The 26,748-nt window shown below is 43.5% G+C and overlaps 3 protein-coding genes across 6 annotated transcripts in view; 2 read left to right on the forward strand and 1 right to left on the reverse strand.

Annotated features, from left to right (window-relative positions):
• Positions 1–5,687, forward strand: part of DNAJC13 (DnaJ heat shock protein family (Hsp40) member C13) — a 54,639-nt gene extending 48,952 nt beyond the window's left edge. For 2 of the 3 annotated variants that reach the window (XM_061374841.1, XM_061374842.1), the window contains 4 exons: positions 88–228; positions 670–813; positions 1,511–1,610; positions 4,829–5,687. In XM_061374841.1, coding sequence (XP_061230825.1) covers positions 88–228; positions 670–813; positions 1,511–1,610; positions 4,829–4,926 — 483 coding nt within the window. In that variant the 3' untranslated portion in view covers positions 4,927–5,687. Of the gene's footprint in view, positions 1–87; positions 229–669; positions 814–1,510; positions 1,611–3,381; positions 3,494–4,828 lie in introns of all 3 variants that reach the window. The other variant, XR_009728684.1, reaches the window with a different exon arrangement.
• Positions 5,530–26,748, reverse strand: part of ACAD11 (acyl-CoA dehydrogenase family member 11) — a 31,364-nt gene continuing 10,145 nt past the window's right edge. Inside the window, exons 10-20 of the mRNA XM_061374843.1 lie at positions 25,682–25,759; positions 25,155–25,293; positions 24,937–25,044; positions 24,129–24,227; positions 11,902–11,968; positions 10,444–10,529; positions 10,194–10,265; positions 9,097–9,251; positions 7,258–7,374; positions 6,728–6,837; positions 5,530–6,335 (exon numbers count right to left, since the gene is read on the reverse strand). Coding sequence (XP_061230827.1) covers positions 6,221–6,335; positions 6,728–6,837; positions 7,258–7,374; positions 9,097–9,251; positions 10,194–10,265; positions 10,444–10,529; positions 11,902–11,968; positions 24,129–24,227; positions 24,937–25,044; positions 25,155–25,293; positions 25,682–25,759 — 1,146 coding nt within the window. The 3' untranslated portion in view covers positions 5,530–6,220. The remainder of the gene's footprint in view (positions 6,336–6,727; positions 6,838–7,257; positions 7,375–9,096; positions 9,252–10,193; positions 10,266–10,443; positions 10,530–11,901; positions 11,969–24,128; positions 24,228–24,936; positions 25,045–25,154; positions 25,294–25,681; positions 25,760–26,748) is intronic.
• Positions 15,869–22,265, forward strand: ACKR4 (atypical chemokine receptor 4). 2 transcript variants are annotated; one of them, XM_061374844.1, is made up of 3 exons: positions 15,869–16,315; positions 16,887–17,218; positions 20,353–22,265. In XM_061374844.1, exon 3 carries the CDS (start codon positions 20,360–20,362, stop codon positions 21,431–21,433), a length of 1,074 nt encoding a protein of 357 aa, XP_061230828.1. In that variant the 5' UTR covers positions 15,869–16,315; positions 16,887–17,218; positions 20,353–20,359; the 3' UTR covers positions 21,434–22,265. The 2 variants fall into 2 exon arrangements, with proteins under 2 accessions (XP_061230828.1, XP_061230829.1); XM_061374845.1 differs by lacking the exons at positions 15,869–16,315; positions 16,887–17,218 and adding an exon at positions 17,298–18,130.

The raw sequence follows: 26,748 nt of genomic DNA on the forward strand, positions 1-26,748 counted from the left end.
AACTGATGGCCTTGGCTGACCATATCTGCCATACTCATCAAGCTTAGCATAAAATAAAGTACTCTGGATGTTTCTGTCTCTTTGTAGCTTTGTGTTCGAGCAATGGCATCGCTAGAGACCATCAGCCCTCTCATGAATGGAATGAAAAAGAGATCAGATATAGTTGGTGTAGCCTGTGAAGCACTTAATCGAATGTTTCAGAAGGAACAGAATGACTTGGTGGCCCAAGTAAGTAGTACATTGTCAGACTGTAAAATACGTGATTACATTTGGGTATCTAAACTGCTCATAAGAACAGGATGTATGTTCTACTTCAGTGTCCAGGAGGCTTCCCAGAATCCATCTATCTAAGGTGCTTTTCATGTAGGAGAAGTTGGAAGTCAGTCCTCTCTCCAGAATGCAGACCTGTACAAGGTCTTACCCTAGCAGTGAACCTTAATGCATAAGAATAGCGTTGGCTTTTGTCTGCTAAGAAAGCCAGAGGAATGCCAGCTAATTCAACTGAGCTTACAGCTAGACATAGAACTGCTGGACAGTACCTGTGCTTTCTCCTGTACATACTTGGTAATAGCTCTTGGCACTCGTGGTTCACACTAACACAGTAATGTAAAACCTCTGTATGGAACTTCCTAGTCTATGTTAAGACAACTCCTTTGGGTATGTGTGCAGGCTCTGAAGGCAGACTTGGTCCCCTACCTTCTAAAGCTGCTTGAAGGGGTTGGTCTCGAGAACCTGGAAAGCCCAGCTGCAACAAAAGCTCAGATTGTTAAAACTCTGAAGTCCATGTCTCGCAGCCTGCAGTATGGAGAACAGGTGAGTACTGACCGGTCCTTCACTGGGCATCAAACTCAGCATCTCTTGTTTCATCGTCTGGCTCTCATGTGCATCATTCCATCTAAAACATTAATGTCATGAAACTACAGAATCATTATGGGTTGGAAGGTCTCCATCTCTGGTGAAGAAGTCATTGGTTTGATTCTTGTGAGGAGTGCCAATAAAAGACAAATCCCAAGCAACTGCAGCAGTGTTAGGGATGTATATTGAAGCAAGTAAAATCTGTCCCAGTAACTGCTAGTTCTTGGTGCCTTACTCTTACCCTTGTGTTGAAAGCTTTATCAGTAGGAGGGAAACTGGGGATGGGTTTTTCCTCTAGGCTGTCCCTATCTTGCTGTAGTACAGGAAACATCCTGTTGTAGGTCAGCTCTAGGTTCATGGCAAGTGGCTGCTTGCAGGGTTTGCTTTTCCTTGTCACCTGAACTGGGGAATGGGGAAGAAAGTCAAGCAACTGAATGACTTCCCATAATGCAGGAGGCTCATGAAGTTCAGCTGCACAATTCACAGGGGAAAAACCGTTGATACAGTTTCCTTGGAACTGTGAGGTTCCACGCTGTAGCCTGAACTATTGCTGTGCAATACCTGTGCAATGGTTTGGTTCTAGAGAATGGGTTTGTTCCCCTGGAACGTTACAAATGTCCCTTGCTCATCTTGCTAATCTCTTCAACAACTGTAGGTAAATGAAATCCTGTCTCGTTCTTCTGTGTGGAGTGCCTTCAAGGATCAGAAACATGACTTGTTCATTTCTGAGACACAAACAGCAGGATACCTCACAGGTTAGTAACCCTTTCCTATTTATGTCCTGCATCCTATTGAACTGTTACTTGTCATTGACTCTGGAGATACAGTTTATCCTCAGGATCTAGAGCCATTGTGTGGCCTGAACACTCAGTGCTGCAAAAGTACAGTAAGTTCTTAAAACACTTATCAAAAGCCAAACTTTTGTGGTTGAGAATGTATTTTCTGCAGTGTCTTTGCTGTACCTACATATAAAATATCAGTGCAGTGGAGTCTGGACACTGGCAAGTCTTGCCACTACCCTGTAGTGATAAAGCAGAGGTGTGATGAGAACTAATGGATGACAGTATCTTTCCAGGCTTTCTCAGGATCAGTTTGAGTTGCAGAGCCTGCTGTTTTCCAGGGTTTTGGGGAGGAGTGACCTCTGCTCAGAATCACTGAGACTGTTTGAACTGTGCCACGTGAATCAGGGTGTGTTAGTGGTAGGTCTGGAGCAGTAGTGTTGGAGCAGTTTGGAAGTGAACAGCTCAGGTGTGAGCCCATGTTCCAGTCAGACTCAGAGCACTGGCAGGGCCCATGTGTTTTGGGAACATCCTCATGCCTGTACACAGAGCTTGTGGCCTAAATGTATCTGTGGTGCGCTCTGGAGTGCCCTGCTGGTGCCACCAAGCCTGTGATGGCACCACCAAGCCTGTGATGGCACTTCAGTCCCACTGCATCCTAAACAGTGCAGAAGATCATTGTAGCTGTGCTGTGTACTGTGAACCCACAAAGGATAGCAACTGCTGTGAACATCCTTGCTGGGACTTGCACTGGGTGAACATAATCCTGGGACAGTAAAGTCATAGCAAATCAAGTTCTGGTTCTCCCTTCATTGACATGCAGCACTTGACAGACACATCTGACTATATTCTGCTGTATCACAATCCAGAACTTTGCTGTCACAGAGTTGTTGCTGTATCTGAAAATACTTTGTATAACAGCATCGTAGCAAGCTTTGTCTAAAGCCCTGCATGGTACAGATGCCTGCCTCCTCAGTAGCTATCAGCTGATGCTCAGTCTTACAAGCCTAGGCTCCCAGGTGAGGTTTTCAAGGCCTTTGTGACAATATGAACACTCCCCTGTGCCACATGGAGCTTTTTCTCTAACCCAGTGTAGTAATCTTGGTAAAGCTTTTGAGTGTGAGTGAATTAACAAGGTACACATCGGATGGCCACAGAGACAGGGAACGTTTTCTTGCGTGTGTCTTGAGAAAATGAAGCAAGAACCTTTCTTAAGTCAGGCTTTAGATGTTCTGGAAGCGATGGTTAGTATTTTGAGAGCAGGTATATGGCAAGACTTTCCATACAGGAAAGACTCAGCACTTCAGGTCGGAACAGGAGTTTTGAGTTTATTGTACCATTTAATGCTGCTTTGACAAAGAACACTTGATTCACTTGGAGCTGGGTATCTCATAAATACTGTCATGAGAAATGTGAAGTAAATGCTGGTGGATTACTGGCCAAGAACTGAAACTCTACCAGGCATCGTCAGGCTTGAGACTGGGGGTAATACAGCTGTCCAGTTCCTTAAGGCCTCTGCTGCATTTCAGTTGCCTAATGTGTAAGTGCTTGCAAATGTAGAATGAAGATGCTGTAGAAATGCCAAGTATAGATGGAAACTAAACTATAAGCTGTATTTGATGGAAACCAAACTACAAGCTTTATTTTTAACCTGCTTTATCTTGTATTCTGCCTTATGTCTTGCTTCAAATTGCTTTGCTATTTGCACTTCCCTTGAAACTTCCCTTGCTTGTTTCTCTTCCCTCAGGTGTCTCTTCTCCTTCCCTTCTAACTGGCAGCAGTCCCCTTCACCTGAGAAGTGGGCTTTAGATCTGCTCTGCCAGGCAGCTTGCTCACTTCTGTGTAGCTCTCTAAAGCAGGTAGATACCATCTTGCAAACGCACTTGCTGCACTCCCAAGTTGTAGATGCATGTCCGAACTGTAACAAACGTGTGGGCCCAAACTGCAGAGCACTGATAAACATGCCACCTTCAACACACAGGGGCATAAAACTAACAACTGCAGTGGCTGATACTCACTGGTACTACTAAACTTGTGAAGTGTGTTAGGAATCCTCTGTGGTGGAAAAGCTTGAGAGACAAAAGAACTAGCGGAATGTTTGCAGCAGGACATGTAGAAGTGGGACTGGCCCTGGGCAGATGCTGCTGCTGGGCTGGCAAAGAGAAGCCTGTTCTGAAGCCAGACAGCTTTTGTTACCACAGACCCTGTTAGCTTTGCTCTCTTGCTTGCAGGACAAGTGGAGGACTGTTTGCAAGAAGATAAATGCCACTCATGTTCTGGCTCCAGGCTGTGGTGTGAGGAGGGAGGCTGGGGCATGAAGGGGTAGCAAATCTGGGGGAACTCGGTGAGGATTACTTAAGGGGGGAGCATTAAGGATGCAGCAGAACTTACCCTGCTGAAGATCAGCAGAGTGGGTTGAAGGTCTAACACCAAGTTGATCACTGTATCGATGCAGGAGCATGTTGTGGGTTGGCAGTTTATTACAGTCGTTAAATCTGGTAAGAGCTGCTGTTGGAATACCTCCTGCTGCAGCAGCAGTTCTGGTTGTGTTTGGAAATCTCTATACATTTTAAACTCTTAAGCTTCAATGGAGACGGGCTTTGTCTGCAGTGCAAAACTGCCCACCCCTCCAGTTACTGACATCGAGATGTATTGATGGTGAGGAGTTCTGTACCTCTGATACAGTTTGTGTATCCCAAGAATGCTGTTCCTCTTCCTAGCCAGAGGCACTAAGAGCTGCCTAAAGCACAAGGCAGCCCTCTGCACTTCCTTCACTGAGACCCCCCTGCAGTGCTGAAGCAGTGGTGGGATGCTCACCCAAACTCACCTCGCTCCTGCAGTGGATCCTCCCATTAGTAAAGGCCAGGCACTCCCTCCTCAGTGCCATATCCATGGTGCAGGTGGGTTGGAGAGTGGTTGGGGTTCCTCTGGAACTCATTTGGCACATCAGAATAAACAATGCTGAGCAAGTCTGAGAATGGCCTCCACAAGCCACTCCACTTAGTGGGCTGAGTTACCTGGAATTCCTGCTATTCCCAGATTCCAAAGAACTAAATGGAAACTCTGACATGTTCTTGTTTAAGGTGTCTGGTTGACTTAAATGATGTGTTTGAGTGGTACCAGAGGGGATCAAGCTACTCAGTTGCTCTTTGGGTTCAAGGTTCCTCACCAGCGCTGTGTTTTCCTCCCAAAAGGCCCTGGAGTCGCTGGTTACCTCACTGCAGGGACGACAGCATCTGTAATGCCCCACGTACCACCCCCGGTAGACAACGAAGTGGGAGACGGCAGCTAAGGACTGCAGACCCGTGTGAAAGAGGCGAAGGCAGCGTGGCCAGTGATGAGGAACAGCACTTTCCTCCAACGCTCTGAAGTGAACTTACTGCCTTTTCCAAGTGTTTAAGACAGTGTTATTCCTTTTTCTAAGACTTGTTTGGTTCTTCTTTTTTTAGGGAAAAGTCAGTGATTCTGTCACACTGTACCACAAGGAAGCACTCTGTGGATCAGCTGAAATGGGTACACAAGAAGCTTTTTTTCTTGTTGTACGTAAGCACATTTTGTTCCTTTCTATTTGTTTACAAGACTGTGAATCAAACTTTCCTAGTTTTTATATTTTATGAATTAGCACGACTGGAGTTGAGCTACAGTCTAGAGGAACTGGGCTAAAATCACTTGGACCTCACCCACCCCCACTAAAAGGGCATCCCCCCCTCTTCCCAGTCTGACATGAGCACTCCCATTGAACATGACTTGCAAAGGGTTTGTCCCTGCACCGGTTCACTGATGTCCTTAATCATTAACATTCTCTTCTTCCTGAGATCAGACAGCATTAGACATTCGTATGTATAACTGGCTTGACCAAATTGACAGAGCTTCAGCAAAAAAACCAACCTTAAAGTTGACGTTATGTAAGAAATTAGTGTAATTGTGAAATGTTCTATACATTATCCAGTATATAAAAACTTTCTATATTGAGTGTACATTATACAGATCATTCATATGTACAGAAAATTTTAAAATAAAGGGAATTAAGAGCCTTGTTAATGAGAGAAAAGGTGGTGGCCTTATGAAGCTGTTCTTTAAAGGTGTGGGAAACAAGAGCGGTCAGAGCCTTGAACTTGAGTATGGCTGAACAGGGCTTCTGGCCATTGCCCAGCTTGCAATAAACTACACGGGGTGAAACTGCTGAGCTAAAACTGCTTTGCCTACACTAAAGGGTAAAGAAGGCTTTGGCTCAGAGCAAAGAAGGAACTTTAGGGCTGTTAGAAAATAGATTTAATTTAGTGTTGGAAAACCCAGCCACACTCTGGTATTTACAAGGCACTCTGCAAGGTTTTAAAAGCAAGCCCCTGATTAGTAAGTAAGTGTAAAATGCAAGTAAAGAGAGCATGTGTACTGCTTCAAGGCATCCCTGCCCATGGCAGAGGGTATGAACTGGATGTTCTTAAGGTCCTTTCCAACCCAATCCATTCTATGATTCTATAAGGCAGAACCAAGTTGTTGTATTCAGTTTTACCTTAAACAACACTATTGCACTGAACAACATCCTTCCGGAGCCCTTCCTGCCTGCAGGGTGCTTTGTGCTGATGTTAGATTTTTGCTGTTAGCTTCTTGGACTGCTCAAGCAGCTCCCACTTTGCGATGGTCGAGAGATGAACCTCGTCGGGCCCATCTGCCAGGCGCAAGGTCCGGATGTAGGCAAACCTGTGGGGAGAGCTGGGTTAGGGGGAGCAGGAGCACTCTGCACTGTTTGCTCCAGCCATCCCTTGTGACAATAACCTCTTTGAAAAGGTGATCGTGCAGGAGATGCTGCAGCAGAATCTTCCTGGCAGGCCTGAGGTATGTGGGATGGAAAAAGGGAAGGTTTGCTTTTCCTCAAAGCTTTAGGAACAGGCCCTCTGTGCTGCTACGAACTGTTTCAGGTAAGGTAAAGCACTTCAATTGCAATGGAATTGAATTGTAAAACCAAATGGTTTGAGCTCTTTCTAGCTTAAAGGCATAAAGACCATTATTTCAGGCTATCTGAGGTGAAATGGGTTATAAAATGATTTTAGAAGGAATGCTCAGAAGCTACAGCGGAGGTTGTCTTTACTCACATAAAAGCCAAAGGAAAATCCTGGGAAACTCCTGCTCCCCCACACACTTGGATTGCACAGTCAATCACTTTAAGCACGGCTCGAGGGACAACCACTTTGGTCATGGCTACCTGGAGTTAGAAGAGAACCCACATTATTAGTAAGAGTTTCGTAATGAAGTGAAAATGCTTACCTAACCCTTCTACTGAGATTGGCAGCTCACAGCCCATTCCTCCACCTGGGCTTGGATGAGGGCTTACCTGGGTAAGGTAGAACTGTTTCCAGTCACCCAAACCTCTCATTGTATTGAGACAGGGAAGAAATACTTGAGCTTCTTTAACTTTTAACAACTTCATCAGATGGAGCCCAGAGTTTTTAACTGAGAACCCTTTCCAAGCTCATACCAATCAAAAGCACAGCTCAAGACCATCTATTTTCAACACAAAGTTACGCTATGCTTAGCGCTGTGCTTTAGCTTGTGTTTCAGGCAGTTGGATGCACAGCTATTGCAGGGCCAAGTCCTAGCCTGAGGCTACCAAAAGCAGTTTTACCTCTTTCCTTGCTTTTCTGTTGCCCAGCGCATCGATCTTGCTGGCTGTTCTCAGCGTGAGCAGCCGAGCCTGTTCTATGCCGAGGCGACATTCAGCGATCCAGTGTGCAACAACCTCCTGCAGAAAGCAAAGCCAGCAGCAGGCTGTGAATACTCCCAGCCTGCTTGGGAAGCCCTGCCCCAAGGAGGACACCCCTTGCTTTCAGCATCCCTTGGAGGCAAATTAAAGGTAGTTTAATGCATGGATGAGCTAAAAAGAAAGAAACCACTTGTCTGATAGAATACTCAATGGGAAGAAGTTTTTTTTCCTGGCAGGAAAGAGGAAAAGGGGAAAAACTCCAGTCTGGCACACCCAGTTCCTGGTCCCACCACTGCCTGCTCCCCTTTTCCCCAAACCCCCTCAATGCCTGCTTTTTTTACTGCTTTCCTTTACCCACTAGGATTGACAACCCTCTCTCTGTCTAACATGCCTCAGGCTACAGCCAGTGGGAGGTGAAAAGGGAGAGGAATTGGTTCTGTTTTGTATCAAGTACTGGTGGTGGTGTGTCATGTGCACAGCTGCAGCGGGGCTGATAACTGCCACAACTGCCTGTTCACACTGCTGATGATAAATCAGTAGCTGCCTTGATCCAAACAAAGTTATGGCCTTGGCAGCCCTTCCCTGCTCCTCTCAGCTAATTCCCCTTTCAGCCAACATACCACAGCAAAACCAAACCCTGCTCATGGGATGTTTGTCAGCGCAAAAGCTGCCTGGAGCGGGGATGTTGTAGCCATGAAGGCATGAAGAAACACGCAGTGCTCGTGTCAGTGTGAAGCCTCATGGCAGCAAAGGTGGTCTGAGCTCGGCTGGAGGGGTTCAGCTACACCCTGCTGCCTCCAGAAGGGTAGTGACAGCCTCTGCTCCCCAAGGCAGCCTCATAGCACAGGTTCCTCCCAGCTCTAGGGGAGCTCTGCTGCTGCATCAGCACCAGTTTTACTTTGCTGAGCTGCTGAGACATAGAGTGCACCTCATGCAATGCATGAACTCTGGGTTATGGTTGTGAATGGAAGTTGGTTGGCGTCTGACACAACTGGAAAAGGGATATGTAAGATGATTCCCTCTGGATCTGTACAAACTTCTTTAACCTGTGCCAGGCACTAATTCAGCTTCCTCTTTCCATTGCCCTTGTTTTTTCCAATGAAGTCATCCTAGCTCTTGAAACACATGTAGGAACACTTGACATGTGATAAGCAACTACTAAATGCTGATGGTTCCTATAAAAAAAACAGTGTCACCTTTTTATTATGCTTCCTCTCACACAAGAGTATTTCAATTCCAGAGCATTCCAAACTGATCAGTGAAGGCAGAAAGCCAAAAACCATGGTGCCAAAACCTGTGTTCAGATCCAGCAAAGGGTATCCAAGTCATTGCAAGGGGAAATAGAATCACAGAAGCATGGAATGGTTTGGGTTGGAAAGGATCCTAGGATCATCCAGTTCCAACCTCCTGCCATGGGCAGGTTTTAGATTTAGCTTTGAGACAGAAATGAATGACTTTAAAGCACAGAGGGTTCCTCAATTGGGCAATGTTTGTAGCAGATGGTTTTGTTGCAGGAAGAGTTACCTAACCTGTGATACTTGGGACAATGCCAGATTTCAGTCAAATCCCATGGTTTCTAGTGAAAACTGGGAGCCTTGCAATAGGGTTTTTCCTTTGCTACCTGAGGCACTATGAAGAAAAGATCGAGCTTAGGGCACATCTATTGCAGTGCCTGTTATTAGAGTCCCAGGGTTCTGTGCAGGCAAAACAAAGGGTGGTGCCTGGAGCACAGGAATGGGGACATAGAGGGAAGGTGCTTACGTGGTGATAGAGTTTCTTGCCGAAGGTCTCCCTCTGCGCCGCACGCTGGCACATGAGCTGCAGAGCGGTTTCAGCTGCGCCAAGGGACCTCATGCAGTGGTGGATTCGGCCAGGCCCCAGCCGACCCTGAGCGATCTCAAACCCCCTGCCCTCACCTGATGGAAAGAAGAACAGGCACATGCAGAGTCCTTGATTCCCTCTTGGGAGTGACCCCTGGCTCTGAGCAGAAGTGGCCTCACAGAACCAGAGCTCCATCCCTGGTGGTGTTCAAGGCCAGGTTGGACAGAGCCTTGGGTGGCATGGTTTAATGTGAGGTGTCCCTGCCCATGGCAGGGGGTTGGAACTGGATGATCTCCAGGTCCTTTCCAACCCAAACTGTTCTATGATTCTAAGTTTATTTTGCAGAAATCTTGCTTGTTTCTGCCAGCTAGGTCTACATTGACACACTGTTGTTAACGCTTCCAGCCCATAGCACACCCTAAGATGGTTTCTGAGAGGGCTTGATCTACCTGATTTAAATCAATACATTGACAAATACATGTAAGAGATTTGGTATGGGAATCTGGGGGAAGGCTCTGTTTTCTGGGTCCCAGGGCTGCTCAAGCCAGAAAGCTCTTTCAGTGAAATGAAAATAGGAGAGAGGAAATAAATAGAGGACATCAGGATCTGTAGTCAGTGAGAGAAGCAAAGGAAAGTTCTTCCTGCAGAAGGGCACAGCACTGGCCTGCCCATTCTTTCATGATTGTTTTCAGTTCCGCTGAGTTGGCAGACACTGGGCATGGATGGCCACAGAATGCTCTTTTCAAAGCCCGTACAGTCTATGAGAACTGGCTTTGGGGAAAGAACTGACAGTTTCTGCTTTGCTCTGCTTCAGTGTAGTGATTTCCACATGAGAGCTACAGCTTCCTTCAGTCACCTTCCTGCTGTGCACCTCAAGCAGCAGGTAGCCTGCTAAAGGGAAGAGTGAGCTCCCTCTTGAGTGTGTTTGAGGCCCTGGCTCAACTGACCACAGCCAACACGGTAACTTAGGATGATTCAGAACATATGACTTGGCTCATTGCTGTATGAATTCAAAAGGAATTAACACTGAAACTCACCCAGTATTATATTGGAGACAGGGACTCGCACATCATTAAAGTGGATCTCAAAATGTCCTCCGTGGATCTCATCTGCAGGGGCAGAGAAAACACATCTGCAGGGTAAGAATGCACACCTTCAATTCCTAGCCCTTTTTCTATAGATACACTTCACTGATTTATTTCATATACAGTATTTGTTAGTATTACTGCAGCTTCTGAGACTGCTGACAAATTCATACACATAGAGCTGATGAATGTTGTCACCTACCCAGGTAGCCAAACACCGAGAGGGGTCTTATCAGCTTCAGCCCTGGAGTGTCCATGGGAACAATAATCATACTGTGCTGCTTGTACCTGACCAAGACCAAACATACAAATTAGGATCAGCTTTGAGCCTCCCGCTATCCCCTCCCTCCACTTCTTTGATTTTCTATCATCAATTCAGGAGTCCCATAAAGCCCATGTTGTGATTTACCTACACAGATCACAGCCGTCCCCATCTGCATTGGCGTGGCATGCATGCTTCAGCACTCCTTGAATCCCTAAGTCAACAAGTAAAAACATACTCCTGGCACTGGAGTGCACCACAACCACTTGTACAAAAAGTACCACTTCTGCCACATGCAGGTACTTTTGAATCACCCAATTTCCCCATCACCACTGCCCTTCTGTTCTGTTACCAAAACATGTTTAGCAGCAGCAGCAGCAGCAGCATCTGGGCTTGCCTATAGGGGAAAAATCCCCATGTTTCAATTCCTTCAGAGTATTTCAGGTCAGTTATTAGTCACACAGAATGGGAGGTGCCATCCCAGGGCCCTGAATTCAGTACACAGTTCCAGCAAGCACAGTGCCACAGAATCCCCTCCACAAACCTGTGTTCCAACAGCGTCTGTACGGCCACCAGAGAAACCATCCTGTGCATGCTGTAAGTTACTGTTTACTGCTCAGTGGAACCTAGCCAAATCTCAAGATAAGCAGTTGGATTTGGGCTAAAATCCAAGCTTGAGATATAAAGGTTCCAAATTCTTTGCATTAGAAGCTGTGTGATTTTAATGGAACCAGTCATGAAGCCTTTTATTCATCACTGGTGTAGGTTCTTGTAAAAGGCAATTTTAGGTTGGTAATAAGGGTTGAACAACATACTCTCAATAAGAAGAGGGATGTATTATATTTACACATACAGGAATGGAATGAGAGGCCTGATTAAAGATGTGCAATGCTCTCTGCTCACACAACTTCATGTAATAAACATCCTATGTTTCAAATGTAATCTTCTTCACCTAAAGATAATCACGTGGAAAAACTTAGTAGATAACTGTAGGTCTCTGAGGTGCTGCTTGTGGCTTCCCTGTTCAGGGAAGCTCTGAAAAGTCTGGGGTTTATTATCATTTAAGCAAGCAGTTCTTCCTCTTGGTCACTGATTTATATGAAATAGATTGTAAGCCAGAGATAGCTGTTGGTTGAACAACTGATGCAGACTAAAACCAACATGACTAAGTGAACCCTCCCAAATGTCCTGATCCAGTCCATCAGTGTGGTTTGTGTCAGCTGCACAAACAGCAAAGCTAGGACAAAGCACCCACTGCAAGCAGGGAACAGTGAAAGGCTGGGAGCCTTCGGTCAGCAAAACAGGAGCTTGGGCACAACAGGCATGTGCACAGGTTTAAAACCCTCCTGTGATTCATGAGCACCTCCAGGTGATGGAGAGTGTCCTCGGACTCCTTACCTGGATGCTGAGGAGTTCCTGGTTTTGCCCATTACAATTGCCACTTTGCAGTTTGGGTTCCCAGCACCTTAAAACAAGTCACAAACACAAAGCCAGTTTTCAGTATAAAAATCTCAATGTAGACTCAAGTGAAGTCTCATACAAATACATCTGACTCCCTTCCTTGCGTGCTACAGGAGCAAAAGCATGCAATCTACTTTGGTGTTTATACTCTGAGTAATCAGACTGAAACAAAATACATCTTATTGCTTAACACACGAAAGGGAGTTAACTTGTGGGAAGGGGAACAGTGAAAAGCCAAACATGCAAACCCTCCAGGATCCAACTCCATCATCTATTCCTATGAAAAGAGAACAAGAAGGTACTTGAAATGAAGACTAATTACTTCAGTCTCCATTACAGATAAGCAGGTCAGCGTGATACAAAAGCACACCTCAAGGTGAGATGCAGCCATTTCAGAAGTAAAACTTCCTCTTAAAGCTCTAAAGACTGGTGGGGGAATAAAATGCTGACCACATTAGAACCAAATCATGTAAATCAGGCTATCAAAGGGTTGCCACGAGGACTTGGCTACTACTTCAGTGTAACTTCTCTGGGATTAAGGGTTTTTTCCCCCTTCAGGATGATTTTAGTTTGCAATTCAAAGAAAGATCTGAGTGGAAATCATTACCTGAACATAACCTCTTAGCATTTCAAGCCATTGAAGACGTTATTTGAATGTCTTTGTAGCATAAAGCTAGCATTTTAATGTACACATCCTAAAGAACAGTCTATCATTAACTAAAATGGCATCTTATTTCTAAGAGCCTTAATCTTCACTATATTGAAAGGTTTCTTAGTACCAAAGCTTGCTCTCATTCCTTTCAAAGCCTCACACACACAGTAAAGCAGGGAAAAAGGGGCTCGGTTACACCTGATGTGCATAACAACCGGTGAGTGTTTTATTGCTATCTCAGTGCAGATGAGAAGCTTTGCACAGATTTAATTCAGGATTCAATCTGCACCAGCTCTGTTTTGAGGTCAGAAACAAAGCTTCTCTGGCAGCTGTTATCACAAGGATGGGAGCCTCTGGTCTGGACAATAAACCCACCTGGGTACTGAGCTACTTCCTCCTCTGAACAGCCACTGTGATGGCCAGGAAGTGGGAGAGAGATTTATTGCATTCTGACAAACACTGCCTGTTGTGAAGGCCAGGCCAGGCTGCTTGCTGGCTGTTTACTTTCCTCCTCTGCAATATGCTCTTCAGCCATTGTTTTCTAAAGTGGGGCTGGATTTGGGGCCCATGAGCTGGACAATGCAAGTGAGTTAAAATAACTGAGAGGAAAGCTGGGTGAGGGGGGGAAACCAGCTTGGTTAAAATGTGGTAGATCGAACCCAGCTGGCTCATATGGGTCACTGCAACAAGCAGGTGACCAGCCCCAAAAGAACACAAGATGCGCTTTGCAATGCACTGCCCAAGGGCTATTTGACTCTTCTCCTTTTGCACAGAAGATAAAGGATTGCCCAAGTGGGGTTTCCTAAAGCGCATTTGTCTTGAAGGGAAATTTACCACAAAAGAGATGTTGACTTTTCTGGAATCTCTTCAAGCGCTGTTTTGTAAATAACCTTCAAGTCACATCCTGCTTCAAAGAGGCAACTTTTACCACAGGGTCAGAACCAAATCAGAAGCAGCTTTCAACCTGAACTTGGTGACGAGCTCACCGAGAGCTAGATATAAATGCTCTAAATCATTAGGCCAAGTTTCCGGAGGGCGAATGAATACCCCTGTTTCATACTTGTGTTTTCCCACCTGAGCATAGGCAGGTAGGCAGATTCCTGGCCTTTATACTCCTTAGAGTCTCAAGTCCTGAAAACCTAAACCCAATTTTATGCAACTTTGACCCAGAAATGCCAGAAGGAAGTTCTGCTCTAATGCTCTAACTGAAAGACTCCAGTGCTTTGGAAAAAACACAGTGTCTGGATGGAATAAACCTCTCATTTGTAAATGGCATTTTTACATTACTCACAGAATTCAAAGCAGCTGCTGGAGGTTGGGGGAAGAGTCAGAAAAGCCTCTCATTTGGCAGGAGCTAGAAGTAGTTTTGCAAGAAACTCACAATTGAACAAATAAAACCAGCAGAGGTTTTAGAAGGTCAGTGTGAAGCCTATTTCCATATTGCTAAGCTTTTAAATAAGCTTTTTCATACATACGACTGCACAAGCTGTCCAAAACATTTAAACCACAATGCTGCTACCCTGGAAAACATCATTAACTAACACATGATGGTTTTTAACTCACAAATAGAATCACAGAATAGTTAGGGCTGGAAAGGACCTTAAGATCATCCAGTTGCACCCCCCCTGCCATGGACAGGGACACCTCACTCTAAACCATGTCACCCAAGGCTCTGTCCAACCTGGCCTTGAACACTGCCAGGGATGGAGCATTCACAACTTCCTTGGGCAACCCATTCCAGTGCCTCACTACCCTTACAGTAAAGAACTTCTTCCTTATATCCAGTGTAAACTTCCCCGTTTAAGTTTCAACCCGTTACCCCTTGTCCTATCACTACAGTCCCTGATGAAGAGTCCATCCCCAGCATCCCTATAGGCCCCCTTTGGATGCATTGCAAAGACAATGATATTTTATAATGTGCTTAGAGGGTTGATCCAAACCCTGTTAGAAGCCTAATCCTTGCTATCAGGAGTGTAACATGCTTAGGACTACTGACCTTCCCACAATCAATTCATGTTCTTTCTGCTTGAGAGGACTAAATGTTGCACAAACATGGACAGTACAACCTTTAATTAAAGAAGCTGCCATATAACCCTGTTTCAGAATCCAACAGCACTTAATTCTTGCATTCTAGTTATCTGTTTTTCAGTCTCCAGCCTTTGAATTACTGGCTACGATAACTGAGGCAGGATAATCTACTTGAGTGCACCGAGTACCTATGACTCTTGCCATGCTGGCTGCTGCACCAGTGAGCCTGGTGGGTTACTTCTCTCTGCTAAAGATCAGGGGCCTCTGGTGACATTACAGACTTGTCAGCTTCCTATAAAGGCAGCTGGTAACCACGTGTTCTGGACTCTCCTACAAGAAGAAACTGGATTGAGTAGGGTGGATGGAAGCATGGTAGTGATTGGTGTGATACGGTGTAATACATTCCAATGGAGAAAAGGGGACCCCCAAGAGCAGGCAGTAACTTCTATTCACCAGCACAATGTATTCTATAGGTTTATCTCATCTTCTGCAGATAACTGGAGGAGCCAGGCTGCTGGGCATCTAGTTCACATATGGCTGCCACCAGTAGAGACAGACAATGCTGTGGTTGTATAGCTATTCAGCAAGGACTACACAGTCCCATCACTGAATGTGCCTGCTTCTTGTTCCCAGCTTGAGCTCACAGTCTCACATGGTGCCAGTGAGAGCTGCTGCTGAGTTTAGGAATGTTTTTTCCCTCACCTTCAAGTGCTTCTTAGTTAAACAAGATCCACTGTCATTTTGTATTCACTCTTACTTACTAAATATCTTTTGTTATTTTGGGTCTGTAGGGCTATACTGAAATGTAATGGTAACAAACAGCACAGGATTTACATGAACTGCCCTCCTGCAGCCTGCCCACAGGACCCTTTACTTAGGCACAGGTAACACAACATTCTTTTACGCAGGCAACACACAGATATATTTCCTTGGGAGCTTGCACAGTTCTAGCCTGACCTTGTTGGGGACCATACTGAGACAAAGCCTGAAAGATTCACTTCAAAGAGATACAGCTCAGGCCTCTAAGCACAACACAACTTGCAAGAAGCAGGTGTGTTGGAAGCAACCCAAATGTCTTATCTGCAACCCTGAGGAACACTTGTGAAGCACTGAGAGAACTCAACATGAAAACACTGCGTCCCTGCTCGTGGCAAGGGGTTGGAACTGGATTATCTTCAGGTCCTTTCGACCCAAACCAGCCTGGAATTCTACAGAAGATGCACAAATATTGTAGCACTTTCCCTAGACTCCAATTCCTCTCCCAAGCCATTTTTCTTTCTTGCTGTGAATGTAAATGCAGCCAGAAGTATGTGGAAAACATCTGCCCATTCCATCCTTAGCTGCCCCTTTTGAAGGAGCTTTCCTCTCACATGCTGAAGCACAGACAGATGGCCAATCCAGCTGTGGCAGGTGTGTCAATTTAGTCCATGTGCCAAAGGCAAAACCTGACCTCTGGCCACCTCAAAATCTCTGTTATTTGGCTTCAGTATTGCATTTACAGGAACTCAGTACACAGCTACAGCATACAGGCTGATTCCAGCAAAAGCTGCAGAAGATCATGGAAGGGTCCTGACACTCCACAACATATTCCTGCACAAGAGACCAATTTGAAGCTGTAGAGATTGTGGAAACTGAAGGAAGATCCAGTCACTTTTGGAATTCTTAACACAGGTAAGTCCATGCCTCAGTGCAGAAATACTGATACCTGCATGCAAACTGCAGAATTTCTCCATCTTCCCTTTCCTGTCCAAGTTCTGACTCTATAATACAGACAGCACACTTCAAGTGGGAGATGAACCTCGTAGATGGGATAACATCTTTCTGTTTTACTTCTTCAGTATCTGCCTGGCTTGCAGCTTCCATAGACACACTGCCAAACACTAACATTTATTATGAGTCTGACTGGTAACATCAAAGTCCCTGACAGCTCTCCCATAGGGTCCAGGATATCTGCTTATACTCCGTTTGACAAGTTATCATTGCTTTCACATCTTTTCCCTATCATGTTCCTGGTTTTGTTCCATACCACATACTGAAAGAGCAACCTCCCCCATCTCACAAAAAGCAAATTCATCTTTCTATTGTATCCTCTAAAATGTTACTTAAAAAGGGAATGTAAGGATCCCTTAAAGCCTTATATAGGCAGCCATCAAAACTGAAGGAAAGCATATAGTGAGTCCCTCCAGGTAACTCTGCCCCCGACAGACCTCCCCTCGTTTCTCTCCTTATCTCCTCTTTAAAGGTGTGATTTGATAAAAGCCTTTTGATGACATGAAAAAATCCCAAACCAACAACCATTTGGATTCTTAGGAACAAACCAACCAATACCACAGTGAAACAGCAAGAGAGAGTCGTGAGCTCCCAAAGAACGCTCACGTTCCGCTTGGAACATAGGGAATACGTGTGTTCACCGTGAGAAGAGCTTCCAGGAAAGCAGTCAAAATGAAAGTGGAACTGCCTTCCAGCTGAGGGTGTGGTGCTGGAAGACTACATGCAATATCAGAGCAATTCAGACCATTTCACCAGAGCACATCTCACTCGCAGTACCTGCTATTAGCCTGCTGACAAAAAAAGGTTAGTTTTGCTTTCTTATTCACTGCTCTTTATATTGTGATATACTTATCTTGTGTATATAGAGGAGAGCTAGGGTTTACTTAGTGAAATGATGTTTCTCTGTAAAGCCAACTTAACTAAGGCACACGCTCATTTCCAGTTTAACAGAACTGTTCAGTAGATGATTGGAATGCTGCTTAAGTCACTGAAATACAAAAGCTGTCTGTTTAAATTGGGGATATTAACTTAATTCAATGTATAGACATACAATCCCCTGTGAAGTTTAAACACACAGAAACAATGAATTTGTATGTAACTGGAATGCTGGAATAAGTCTGCAAGAAAACGTGCAAAGCTGCCTGTTAATATATCTATTACTGTGCCTCCTAGAGAACAGCACTTGGTAACAAACAGCTTGGGAGCTGTTTGGGTGCTTGTGCGTCGTTCTCTATGTGATAAGATTCTTTCCTGTGCATAACATCCTGAGAAGTCTCTAGCTGTAAAATGCAACTTACCCACAGCAAGTTGATTCTTAAGGAATTCCATGTGGGAATTAAGGTGGCTCTCTGTGCAGGATGGAGACTCAACTAAGCTCATTCCACCACTGCTCAGCACCTGACTCCCATGGGACTGCTCTGCTTTATGTAATAGCATGTATAGGTGTGCCTGAGAAACAACAGCAATGATACAAAGGAACAGGTATGCCACCCAAAACATGTTTTTAAGGGGAAAATAGCAACTGTTGCATTTTAGATAACTTTGTTTCTGTCAAAATCCCAGGTCAGACAAAAGCCTCTCAGGCAGCTGCACATGTTCCTTGTTGCAGCCAGACTGCTTTGTGATCCGCAGCTGCCTTGACAGTCACACTGAAATGTTCAGTGTTTTGCTCTCAAGCCAATTTGCCAGGGGTCCAATTTGATTAAGCATTCCCAAGTGGGTTCTGTAATAAGTGTTTTAGACCAAAACCAAACCTTTCATCTTGACTAAGTGGCTTAAGCTTTCCCTGCAGCAGTTTCCTTGTCTGATGCATTTGCTGCTGATGTCCGAAGCTCTATTCCAAGTACCATAAAGCTGCAAAAGACTTCCCCAGCTGAAAAGTCCAGCTTGTTAGGCATAGAATAGACATCCCTTGCCCAAGTAATGAATTACTGTGGTTTTCCATTCTGCACACCTTATTTAGGCAACAGTAAATGACAGATTACAAGACTTAAAATAGGAGTAATCATTGTTTAAAGTTTATCTGAGGAAGCGTTTTGAAATGCTAACACAATAATTTAATGGCCATTAGGGATGAAGCCAAACCAAGTAGTTAATTTCTAACAGACTCTTTGAAAAATGTAGATTTGGGGGAAAAAAATTCAAGCAAAACCAGAAATTACCAGTTTCTCTCTATTTATTGCTCTGTATTCCTGACTATGAGCTCAATCAGTAACTTACTTTTCCTGGTAGATATAATACACAAGAAGAAATTTTAAGAGATCCTGTTTATAACAAAGGTTTGGCAAGCCTTCATTTAAAACTTGTCTAAAAACCAGAAATAGCATCTGGAGAGTTTTCAAGCTTGAAAAAGCCAAATTGCAGCTTTCAATAACAATGGCCTGGAATTCTGAAACACTGCAAGAGGATGAGAAAGGAAGATGCGCTTTTCATTCTCAGCTCCTTTTTGCTACTGCTGTTAGGAAATCTTAATCCCATTTAAGGCAAGAAAACAAGGCACTGCAGGACTGTAGTTCACAACAGAAAGAATTTCATCAAATCAGTCAATGAACACAATTACAGGAAAAGAAGAAAATACTGTAGAATGTGACTTGCTGGAGACATAATCATACAAACACTCCAACTTCAACCCTAAACTGGCACTGGGAATGCAGCCGTAGTGTTTACAGAGTAAATGTGTCATGAGATAGTACTTGTGAAAGCAGCAGAGCTTCTGAGCTGTTTGGGTACTTGCGGGCAGTTTTGTACGTGGTAAGATTCCTTTCCTGTCATAACATCCTGAAAAGTCTCCAGCTGGACGATGCAGCATACCCACAGCAATCTGATTGTGGAAGGAATTCCTTGTGGGCATGGCTCACTCTCTGTGGGATGGAGACTAAACTAAACTAAAACTGCTGCTCTTTAGCAACCACCGCTGCTGCTGTGCTTTACATAATGGGCATGTATAGGTATGTGCGCCTGAGACGTAAGTATACATGCCCACTCTTCCTATATTATACCCCAAATTTGCCAAAATTTATAACAGTAGACACAGAATCCTACTGCTTTCCTCTCCGCTTTAATCTGTTAGTATTTCTTATCCACTCTATTGTAATAGCATTTACAGCCTCCAACTGATACTCAGCTTTGAAGAGGCTATAAAGATGAAGGTGTAATTTCAACCCTATAAAGGTACAAACAGGTTTATTTTGCAGTGGAATATTGTCAAACACAGCTGAGTCAGTGCAGTTTAAGCAATGATGGTTCTTCAACTGAAATGTGGAAACAGTGAGGTGCACTCAAAGCACCTTGCAATCTCAAATGCTAAGTTTAATGAAAGCATTTCAGTTGAATCCATTTTACTTTGTATTGCACAGACAGACTCACTAATAGATTCCCAGCTTGGTTTGGATTGGAAAGGACCTTAGGATCATCCAGTTCCAACCCCTGCCATGGGCAGGGACACCTCACACCAGACCAGGTTGCTCCAAGCCCCTGTGTCCAACCTGGCCTTGAACACTGCCAGGGATGGGGCAGCCACAGCTTCTCTGGGCACCCTGTGCCAGCCCCTCAGCACCCTCACAGGGAAGAGCTTCTGCCTTAGATCTACCCTGAACTTCCCCTCTTTCAGTTTGAACCCATCACCCCTTGTCCTATCACTACAGTCCCTGATGAAGAGTCCCCCTCCAGCATCCTTGTAGCCCCCTTCAGACACTGGAAGGCTGCATGTAGTCTGTTACCCTATTTTGTGCCTCCATCATAGTCTAGCTCTACTTTGATTATTCAGAAAAGTACTCTCAATATCCAGCTTTTTTAAACTTGAACCAGGGGTCCTTTAACTTCTTTAAACCCTGAGTAAGGGGTTTAGGTTTCAACAGAAATGTTAAAATTTAAACCCAAGTGTTATTTCTCTGGTGTTTCCTTCCCCTCCTTTTTGTGTGTGTGTGTGTGTCTTGTAGCTTTGCCATGGGCTGGGATCTGAATAACTCAACTGATTACTGGATTGAGGATGAGGAGGAGGATGTCAACTCGGTTATAGATTACGATACATACGAGCTTCTCTGTGAAAAAAGTGATGTGAGAAACTTCAGTAAAGTATTCCTCCCCGTGTTCTATGCAGTGGCTTTCACTCTTGGAGTTGCTGGAAATTCATTAGTGGTTGCAATTTATGCCTATTGCAAGAAACCGAAGACTAAGACAGATGTGTACATCATGCATCTAGCCATTGCGGATCTGCTCTTGCTCTTTACGCTCCCCTTCTGGGCTGCAAATGCAGTGCAGGGATGGGAACTTGGAAACGCAATGTGCAAGCTCGCTTCTTCTCTGTACACCATGAATTTCAGCTCTAGCATGCTGTTCCTGGCCTGTATCAGTGTGGATAGATACAAGGCCACTTATGAATCCAGGGGTCACAGAAGAATTGGTCATCACTGCAGTGTTACCTGCATCTGTGTCTGGCTGACTGCCATTTTCCTCAGTATCCCTGAACTGGTATTTAATCAAGTCAAGAAACACAATGACAGGAACGAATGCTTTCCAGTATTTCCAATGAACATGGAAACGCTCTTAAAAGCAACCATTCAAATCCTGGAAATTATCCTGGAATTTCTGCTTCCTTTCCTAGTAATGCTGATCTGCTATTCAGCTACTGCTCGAGCAATCTTTAGATCTGCAAGTGCTAAAAAGTCTCGACCTTTCATGGTCCTGCTGGCAGTAGTGACTACTTTCATTATTACCCAGCTACCTTACAACATTGTCAAGTTCTGGCGGGCCACAGATATCATCTACATGTTGATCACTGACTGTGAGACAAGTAAAAGCATAGACGTTGCACTCCAGGTCACCAAGAGCATAGCTTTATTCCACACTTGCCTGAATCCTCTTCTCTATGTCTTTCTGGGAGCCTCTTTTAAAATGCACATTATGAAGATTGCAAAAAATTATGGGTACTGGAGAAGACAGCAACAGAATGGAAGACCTGAAGAGATTTCTATGAATTATGAAGACCATACTGAAGAAACAACTAGTTTCACTATATAGATTCTCCACTGCTTTCATTATCATCTTATGTAACCAAAGGAATTATTTACTAGTGTTGATTATAACAACTACTAATACTGTTATACAAAGGTATTGTTTCAGCAGCTGTTTCTCTGCAAGTCAACTTTCAGGTGACTTTCTGAACCTGCAGACCAGCCAAGTCACTACAGAGCAGTTCAAAGGGGAACAGCTCCATCAAAATGAAGCATCAGGCAAGAACTAAATACTGAAATTGCTAGAAACAAGTGGAAATACAAGCTAGAGAATGACCAACGTGCACATCTCTAAACATCTAATTAAAACAGGAACTATCAGCAATAAAGCAGCAGTACAGGACCATTTGTACCAGAAGTTCATAATCTTGTGTTTTCCCAGCTCTTTTGTAAAATAGATGGAACATTTGCCTAATAAATCAGTTCCATTTCTTTCCTCAGCTATCATTCCATAGATAGCCTTGCGGATTGAATTGAGGTCTAAGTTCATGGCTGAGAACTGGGAAAGGGAGACATTCTCTATGTGTTTCTAGATATGTATAGTCACAACAACATCCTCCACAAAAACCAGTTAACTACCAAAAGTAACCTTTCACGTCTCTTGTTTTGCTCACTCTAAACATCCACAAGGCCAGTGCCCTATGGGAGGCATGTTCTAGATCTCTGTAAATGCCAAAGCAGTGCAGTCCAAGCATTAGCACAAATGTAAGAAAAAATTAAGTTAATCTTCAGATACAGGGCCTGGAATTTCTAGTCAGACTTTGTAAAATGAATCAAACACTACCATAACTGTATCTACTAAAACAGATGGAGATACAATAAAATCAAAGAATCCAGAATGTGCACTGCTTTTCATTTGTTCATGTATGTTTGGTTTGGTTTAGTGGGCATTGACATCTCTCATCATAGTCATTTATCAGCCAGAAACGGCTCAAGGCCTTGGCTGATGGATGAGAGAGGTTCTGACTCCATACAGAGCTCATACTCAGTAGGATTTAGTTTTTCCATGGAGAGTTCCCTAAGCTGTCCCCTGCCACATTGCTGGCTTGGATTCCAGGAAAACAGCAGTTTTCCATGAGTCTCTGGGAGCATTTCAACTATATACAGATACATTAGCTTCCAATGAAGAGCAGTAATACAGCATACAGTCCCTGTCTTCAAACATCCAGTGGGCTCTGACAACATGCCCGAGCTATGGATTACAAAAGCCAACAAGAATCTCTCATTTTTACACATTGTTCCTAGTTACAAAATTAGGGACTGGAAGAAGCAAGCTCCAAAACGACAGAGAAGAAACAACAGTAGCATAAACAAGCCACGAGCCTCTTCCCTCTGTTTGGATGACAAAAACTAACAGGATTTCTGCCCAGGATTTTGCAAAATACTAGGGTGTGAACAGATAAAAGTCAGAAGTGCTTGGCAGATGGTCTACACATACACAATGAATCTGAGATATTTAAGCCAGGGTTAATATGTTTATGCTTAGCAGTTTACTGTAGATGTGCAGAGCATAGGAAGAAACATCAGTTCTTCCACAGGGCAACTGACTCCTTGCATGTATCTTCACAAACACAGGCTGGCTGCAGGCAGAATGACACTATGACCAATGCCAAAAAGCAAACCCACCCAAAATAACCCTGAACAATCAGCTGGGCAGAAAAGGAGGCTGCCTAACACCAAGCTGAGTGTGTGTTTCTTAAATCTCTTGAAACAGCAATGCCTTGTATGTGTCTTTATGCAAATGTGACTGTCCCAATTACTTTTATCAGCAATCAGATAAACCATGCTCACTCTCTTATGTTCATTCTCCTTTTTATAATTATGTAACTCATTTTATGAATAATATTTTGTGTGTGTAACCTCCTAGAAACTTTGCCATTGCTTCCTTAGGAACTGCAATGCACCTTTGGGAGACACTCACCCCAAGCAAAGGTAGCAGCCAGCAGTTAAGTGACACTCTGAGAGACACAAGATAGCATGCTTCCTTCTGCCACCAGTTTTGCAGTGCTAGAGAAGACAGAGTCCTATCTACTGGTGATTCTAGGTATTGCACCAGCATGTGTCAGTAGGCAGCTGCTACACTCAAAGGTACGTAAATGAAACATTCAAGTTTCACTCCAGTTAACATCTCAATTTAGTTGGCTTCTGAGCTCCCAGGGAATGATGATTTTCAAGTTGCTGTCACATATCTTGTGGTAAAAAAAGCAACAGTACTACAATATCAGGGACATTTACCACTGACCATTGGTTTTTCTGGGAAGTATAGTATGAAATGCAAGAAAATCACCTGCAACAGTCAGTCCAACAGCGTAACAGGCTAGTTTTAAAAGGCAATCAAATCTTAACTGTAACTACACACACACAAGCTGCTGAGACAGCTACATAAAAAAAGATATGAAGGTTACAGTCATAAACATTTAAGTGACCTGATGGACAGAGGTAATATGAAGTAATAGTAGCCTTCATTCTGTGAACAAAATTCACAGGTTCCAAAAAGAGCCCCAAACCCCAAAATGGATTTGAGTCTCTGAGTTTGCTTCATAGAACAAAAGCTTGATTCAGCTCCTTCTTTTTTTACATCCCATTGCCTTTACTCAAGAAGAGACAGTTTTTCATCTCAGAAATGAAGCATATTTTTGGTTTATCAGTTCCTGGAAAAAATTTTAGACTTCAACATTCTTATTTAGGGTTTCTGTACTTACCACTGCTCCACCACTTCTTGCCATTTATCACATAACTGTTTCCATCTCGTTCAATGCTGCACTGCATATTGGTGGCATCACTTGAAGCCACGTCAGGTTCTGTATTAAAGAAAACACCAAAACCAGAGCACTGGATTAAACACACAGGTAGTACTACCTCCACAAACATAAGGCTCTAGATATACCCTGTTGACAGCAACACTGTTTTGCTCCCAGTAGAAAAGCTGGTTTTGGAACCTCACTCTGCTGATGGTTAAAAAGCCACCTTCCTATAGTAAGAGCCAGGCCTTCCAGAGATGCTGAATGCTTTCAGAATTGAAACTAATGTTAAGCTACAGATGTAAAGTAAGTGCATCATATGTTTTGCAAGTTATCTTCAGGTTATGTTTTAAAACCTCTACCTATAACATACTGCAAAACTACACAAATCTAATCACAATAATCGTACCTAATTTATGTTGCCAGAGAACCCAAAGCACATTAAAAGAAAAAGGATAAGTTCTATTGTAAACCTGTTTGGTACAAAAAAATACAGAAAAAGTATTTTTTCTGGAAAACAGTTAAACTGAAAATATATGTAAAGCAAATAGTAGTCATTGTAACCATGAAAAACCCTAAATACTGAGGAAGGGCAGCAAGCGTTCTTCATTTTGCCTCCTAGACGGTTTTATGTTCAAACACATTCACAGATGCAGAGATTGCTGTATTAATTCATTAACACATGCCAACTTGTAGTTCTATACTTCTTGTACATGCCATGTGAAATGTCTGCCCATTGTCTTTAACTTCCTTCTGGAGAAAAATTTACCTGTCATGCAGAAGCAAGAACTAATCCTCCCTTCTAGGAGAGGCTCAAGCCACTCTTTCTTTTGCTCTTCCGTCCCATACATGTGCAGGACCTCCATGTTCCCAGTGTCTGTAAGAAACCAGCAGACATTTACTTCTGGAGACATACAACTCCTAAGGCATAAGATGCCCAACTTTTTAATGCTCTCAGTGTTTTTGATATAGAACAGGACTGCTGACCTGGAGCATGACAATTGAAAACCTCAGGAGCAAAGAAGCATTTCCCAGTCTCCTCAGCTATTAGCGCGTAGTCAAGCTGGCTGAGACCACTGACATCTGGGAGAAAAAGGTTCCACAGACCTTCTGCTTTGGCCATTTCCTGTTGAAAGAATCAACAGAGAAAAACATCAACAATATATTTAAAGCAAGTAAAACATTCTGGCTTGCTGCCTGCTTTGTTCCTTCCTGCCTAACACACTGTCCAAAATACCTCATGCCTGTTTTCCACAGCTCTTTTCAGTAGCTACAGTCTTTGACTTACAATTCAGATGTATCCCTCACAGAACCCACTTTTGCTTTGCTCCTCTCTCATTCGTACCTCTCACCTTTTGCACACCCCTTTCTTCCTTTCCTTTCACTGTTCCTCACTCTGTTTCTTTCCATATGAAGTAGGTTCTCTAGCAGGCTATGCCAAACATTCTTACACTCTGTGTCAGTGCCTGTTTCTTTTACTGCTAGAGTTCTCAAGTATATTTATTATCCCATACCTTCAGTTTCTCAAGCAGTGGTGGTTTCTTCCATTTTTCCTCAGTACTTCCATGTCCAGCATAGTATGCTATTATTTCCTTAGAGAAACAATTAAAAAGATACTGTTTAAATTAAGAACATGCGTAATATACACAAGTAATAACATGGTGTCTTTTCCAGACCTCAAGAAACCAGTAAAAAAATATTCAATAGGTTTTATTATATAGTTAGTTGCAATCTATTCATTTTGTAAGACTTTAAAAGCATCATGGAGATGATCCCAATCAGCTCCTTATTTCATACAGGGAAGTGATTTGGGGTGGTTTAAAGCATGTGATGATGACATTAGAAGGTCAGTGTTTTCTGGTGATACAACTGTTACCAACAGTATGCACAAGAGGCATGAACCCTAAAGTAAAACAACAAGTAAAAGCCTGATGCGCTAACACTTCAGATTCAGGTTTTCCATCATAAAATTCACATATGTAAGCCAATTAATCTTTTTTAACTGAGAAAAAAATCCAAACACCAAAAACTCCACAAATAATACATTTTATTTTCCTGTCAAAACAATTCCTAACAGGTTATGTAAGCAGTCATTCTGAGCTAAGTAAAACTCTATGCAGTAACCCAAGTATTTTCACAAGCATGTTTCGTGAGGCATGAAGCTGGCACAGACTACCTTCTTAGTGCATACAAGTACTGCCCTCTTCTGGAAACCACACAGTAAGACAAGTTCCTAAGTAGAATATGTAAGTCCTGATCCACAAGTTATCAGAAATAACTTTGGAGCACAACACTACTCATGTGCAAAACTTGCATGGCTATTTGTGGTTGGCTTGGTTTTAAAGTGAGTGCTTCAATTATAGTAAGGCTTCCTTGGAGAATCCAAAACTAACTACAAACAGGCTTTCAGGAAACTTTGTGACAGGCAGATGCATCCATAAATCTTTCGCATGTTATCTGCACTTCTGCCTGACTGCAAAAAAAACACGGAAAAAACCCCACCAAAAGCCACAAATCCTAATTCTGCAACACAAGCGGCCTGTGCTTCCACGAGGCTGGAAGTTGAACCAAACTTTCCAAG

The sequence above is a fragment of the Neopsephotus bourkii genome, unplaced genomic scaffold (assembly GCF_033783945.1).
Source record: "Neopsephotus bourkii isolate Nb327-2 ecotype Australia unplaced genomic scaffold, CSIRO-AGI_Nbou_v1 NB_1655, whole genome shotgun sequence".
Lineage (NCBI taxonomy): Eukaryota > Metazoa > Chordata > Aves > Psittaciformes > Psittacidae > Neopsephotus > Neopsephotus bourkii.